Below are 5,000 nucleotides of genomic sequence, written 5' to 3' on the forward strand. Positions count from 1 at the left end.
ATATTCTAGAATATATCTAACATTGTTTTTGAAGGAATGGGAACCTAATTTTTAGTATATTACAGTGACATTGACATTAACTACTCCCTATTATGCATCGTAGAAGCACTGCTCGACAAGTAATATGGAATTAGTTGTCCATCCTTAGGAGAATAACTTATAACTTGTTGCCCTATGCTGGGTGATTTTGGACGAGTTGATTCTCTTTTGTTGAATACGTAGGGACGAGTTGACCATTGACTGGTGAATATGTAGAGACAAGTTGACCATCATTCGGAGATGTGTAGGAGGCCACAGGCTGCTTGAGCATTGTAACTTTTAATATATTTTCTTTTGGTTCATGTAGCGTTTGTGTATTCGTAATGGTGCCTTGCGTATCTGGAGAGATCCTATTGGATGTTACGCCAGTTATATCGTCTATGGTTTGTACGCTGCTTATGTAGTCTGGCGGCCAGTCGTGCTGGGACTCCTCTTCAAAGGCTGTGGCCAGGTTGCTGTGCATTGTGATAGAAGGCCTCAGGGTTCCATAATGCCTTGGGCATATATTGTCTTACAATTGTCCCTAGAGGAGTGCAACTGGACGTCATTCCCTCTCTCGCTATTCACGTCCTGTAAGCCTTTGGCGAGGCTCGGCGGTTGGCCTTATGTCGATAATAAACGGTAGTAAGAACCAGGATATTTAGGATTAGCAAAGAGCAGGCAATGACCACTGTCAAGCTCAGTGCAGTCGTGTAGGGGAAATCCTTTCCCATATCCAAATTAGCTGATTCACTAACCTGCATTTTGTTAGCTTTAGCTACATTTGTTAAGTTATGAAGTATATCTGTTGTGCCAGTGATGGTTGAAGTGACTGGGCTAGATGGAAAGCCATCTGTTAAGTTATACGGACCTGATGATTGAGGGTATAAACCAGACTCGAGATCAGTTGGTAATCTGTGAAAGTTTTTATATGGGCCGTACCGAGCACCCACTCGTTCCAGACCAGGTAGTAGCCATGACCACAAGGCTACTTTTCCAGCACGGTAGTGGTCATGTACAGAGTTCTGTGTTCCTGGAATGAATAGACATATAGGTAACTGAAAGTAATAATGTGAAAACGAGGATACAATATCTATAGAAGATATATTCCTTAAATATAAGATATATGGTTTTGACTCTTGATGTTATGAATAAATATTTTTATTAATTTATCAATGAATAGGTTTTGGATGTTACAGCTTCATAAGCTATTACAAATAGAATCCCAACACTAAAATTTACCTAAAGCAAGTATCGAGAAAAGGTACATATCATATTTATATTGATGATTAGAATTATATCATAAAATTTTAGGATGTACTATCATTTAGTTTATTAGATTAATCACCAGTTAAATATTAGTATTTTACTAAAGTTCTATAGTTTTGTGAAGTGCATTGAAGAAGTTATGTTTTACTAGTTTAGGTTAATGATATTCATAGGAGTTGGGTTAATGAAGAGAGAGAGAGAGAGAGAGAGAGAGAGAGAGAGAGAGAGAGAGAGAGAGAGAGAGAGAGAGAGAGAGAGAGAGAGAGAGAGAATGTTAACATCTAGAACATAAAATTTCCTATATAGTGAAGAAAGGGATTATTAATTAACATGTAAGTTATCATGAAGAAATAAAATTACTCTAAAAATATGAATAATTGTATTTTCCTGACCTAAGGTTATATATCTAGAAAATATTGAAAATCATTGTATCATTATATCTGTGAGCGACTACAGCCCCACAAAAATAGGAACCTCACCTATTTGAAAGTATCTCTGATAGACTGGATCATATTTGGGCCATATCTGCTCTTCAAAAGTTATGTCGTTTGCACTCTCCGACATCTTAGCTTTGGAGACTGTGTCTTTTGGATGTCTGTAATATGAACATAGAGTTTTGAATTGATACCATAAGTATAATCGATTGATTTATGGTATCAATGATATGAAATATACAGTATTTTATATATATATATATATATATATATATATATATATATATATATATATATATATATATATATATATATATAATATATATATATATATATATATATATATATATATATATTACATATATACATATATATATATATATATATATATATATATATATATATATATATATATATATATATATATATATATCCATATACCATGGTACTTCCACTAATTTTGGGTGGTAGCCGACATCAAATGAATGAAAAAAAGGGACCCCTCCTGTCTATGCTCCTTCCAGCCTTGCGAAGAAGTCAACCAAGTTCGGCTGGTACTGCTAGGGTGCCACAGCACACCCTCCCCCGTTATCCAACACAGATGAAGCTTCATAAAGCTGAATCCCCTAATGCTGCTACCTCCACAGTCATCCAAGGCGACCAGAGGAAGCAGCAGGGCCTACAGGAACTGCGTCACAATCGCTCACCATTCATTCCTATATCTAGCACGCTCTCATGCCTCTCACATCTATCCTCCTATCACCCAGAGCTTTCTTTACTCCATCCATCCACCCAAATCTTGACCTTCCTCTTGTACTTCTCCCATCAACTCTTGCATTCATCACCTTCTTTTGCAGACAGCCATTTTCCATTCTCACAACATGGCCAAACCACCTCAAAACATTCATATCAACTCTAGCTGTTAAATCATTTCTTACACCCGTTCTCACCCTCACTACTTCGTTCCTACCCCTATATACTCGAGATACACCAGTCATACTTCTCAGACACTTCATCTCAAACACATTCAATTTCTGTCTACCCGTCACTTTCATTCCCCACAACTCCGATACATATATCACAGTTGGTACAATCACTTTTCCATACAAAACTCTCTTTACATTCATGCCTAACCCTCTATTCCACTCAACCATTTGCTGCAACAACAGACCCCATGTACTTGAACTGATCCACCGCCTCAAGTAACTCTCCATTCGATATGACATTCAACCTCGCAACACCTTCCCTTCTCGTACATCTCATAACCTTACTCTCACCCACATTAACTCTCAACTTCCTTTTCTCACATATTCTTCCAAATCCTGTCACTAATCGGCCAAGCTTCTCTTCCGTGTCTGCAACCAGTACAGTATCATCCGCAAACAACAATTGATTTACCTCCCATTCAAGATCATTCGTTTCTATCAGTTTCAATCCTCGTCTAAGTACTCGAGAATTCACCTCTCTCATCACTCCATCAACATACAAGTTAAACAAGCATGGAAACATCACATATCCCTTTCTCAGCCCCACTCTCACCGGAAACCAACCGCTCACTTCATTCCCTATCCTAACACACGCTTTACTACTATTGTAGAAACTTTTCACTGCTTACAAATGACCTTCCACCAATTCTATATAACCTCATCACATTTCACATCGCTTCCCTATCAACGCTATCATACGCTTTCTCCAGATCCATAAATGCGACATACACCTCCTCACCTTTTGCTAAATATTTCTTGCATATCAGCCTAACTGTAAAAATCTGATTCATACATCCCATACCCCTTCTAAAACCACCTTTTACTCACCCAAATTTTATGAAATTACTCCACATTGATATGAAGGATTTGCTGAGTGTGACATCCATCTTAGTGAAGTTATAACTTGAGGCCAAAGGTCCAAGAGCACCCATAGGACCACCAAAGACGTACGCCAGCTCGTTCAGGAGAAGACTCTCATTTCCAGACTTTGGGAAAGGTAATTAGTTCCAATTTAAAGCTTTATTGTAGAAATAACAAAATTGAAAAATGATAATTTGAATGGAAGAGGAATATCTGATTTTATTTATATCATGATTCTTTTATTGGTATTTATTATTTTATATTTTCATGAATATTATTTCCATGATTTGGATACATACATCTCTAATCTATGGATGATATTCAAAAACATTCTGTAGATTATCAAAGATTTTCATTAATAATATATACCATATTTTTCATTTCATATATAAAACCAATCTATCCATATCGACGTACATCTGAAACTTCTTCCTCCAACACGTAGAGATAAGATGATCGAGAAGTCGTGTAGAGCTACTTGGCAAGATCTGTCATCGGTGAGACGATATTCGCATCATGAAGGCCTTGGCCGGTTGAGTCCCTGATGCTGATTGGTTGATGGAGGGATCTCGACCAATCAGTGTACTCGGCTGTGATGGCTAACATAATTTCCTGTGGCGAGATGAAAATATTCCATGTGAAGTATACTTTTATTATTAGATTGTATAGTTTATATGTGTATAGACGAGGTAATAATAATAATAATAATAATAATAATAATAATAATAATAATAATAATAATACTCACCTGCAGATGATATCGATAGTTATTGACGACGAAGGATCTCAGCAGATCCTCCCTATAGTCAGCATCGAATCCTTCTTTGACTTCTTGCTGACTAAGGATGTCAAGGAGGTTGGCAGCTGTCATTCCTAGTAGGAGGTCAACTGGAGTTCGACCTTCCTTGCCTTTGAAGTCAAGAGAAAAATTAAGATTTTTCTTATTTTTCTTTTTATAGTTGAGTGATTAAGAATATTACTTTGTATAGACAAATGGAGATATTTAGGAAATACGAATAAGTACTTGAGTGCAAGTTAACTTTTATATTATAGTTTAGAAATTAGGAATTTTATTATGTTTAAACGTATGTATTCATTATGCAAGGATTTCAGTTCTTAACTGTATATATCTGTGTATATAAAACAACAACAACCAAAGCAACAACAACAACAAAAGCAGCTGTGTCTAGAACTCTGCAGGACATTGGCCACATCCATGTCCTTATTCATGACTGTGGTTTGGCTAGTTTTCATCACCACGTTTGCCAACTACGGATTGGTGATGGTGGGATATTTATGTCTGATTGCTTAGAGAAAATATAGCTATTATGGGTAGCCTTAGTACAGCTTTGTTGATCATCACGTTAAGGTATCCCCACCCACAAAGAGAGGCGCATCTATATATATATATATATATATATATATATATATA

General features: G+C 36.4%; 1 protein-coding gene and 1 pseudogene across 1 annotated transcript; both read right to left on the reverse strand.

The window, feature by feature from the left end:
* Positions 1-563: 563 nt before the first annotated feature.
* Positions 564-1,877, reverse strand: LOC137626438 (neuroligin-4, X-linked-like). The gene is made up of 2 exons (XM_068357429.1): positions 1,767-1,877; positions 564-1,051 (listed from the first exon to the last, which is right to left on the reverse strand). The coding sequence occupies exons 1-2, from the start codon at positions 1,849-1,851 to the stop codon at positions 603-605; spliced, it is 534 nt and encodes a 177-aa protein (XP_068213530.1). The 5' UTR covers positions 1,852-1,877; the 3' UTR covers positions 564-602.
* Positions 1,878-3,967: 2,090 nt separating this feature from the next.
* The window catches only part of LOC137626967 (neuroligin-1-like), a 2,557-nt pseudogene continuing 1,524 nt past the window's right edge, over positions 3,968-5,000 (reverse strand).

This window comes from Palaemon carinicauda, chromosome 34 (genome assembly GCF_036898095.1).
Source record: "Palaemon carinicauda isolate YSFRI2023 chromosome 34, ASM3689809v2, whole genome shotgun sequence".
NCBI classification, from domain to species: domain Eukaryota; kingdom Metazoa; phylum Arthropoda; class Malacostraca; order Decapoda; family Palaemonidae; genus Palaemon; species Palaemon carinicauda.

Excerpts from the sequence above, each read along its gene's own strand:
- LOC137626438 (XM_068357429.1), bottom strand. The coding sequence starts at position 1,851 with ATGTCGGAGAGTGCAAACGACATAACTTTTGAAGAGCAGATATGGCCC. Across the intron at positions 1,052-1,766 it reads TCAGAGATACTTTCAAATAG|GAACACAGAACTCTGTACAT; the intron begins GTGAGGTTCCTA and ends TATTCATTCCAG.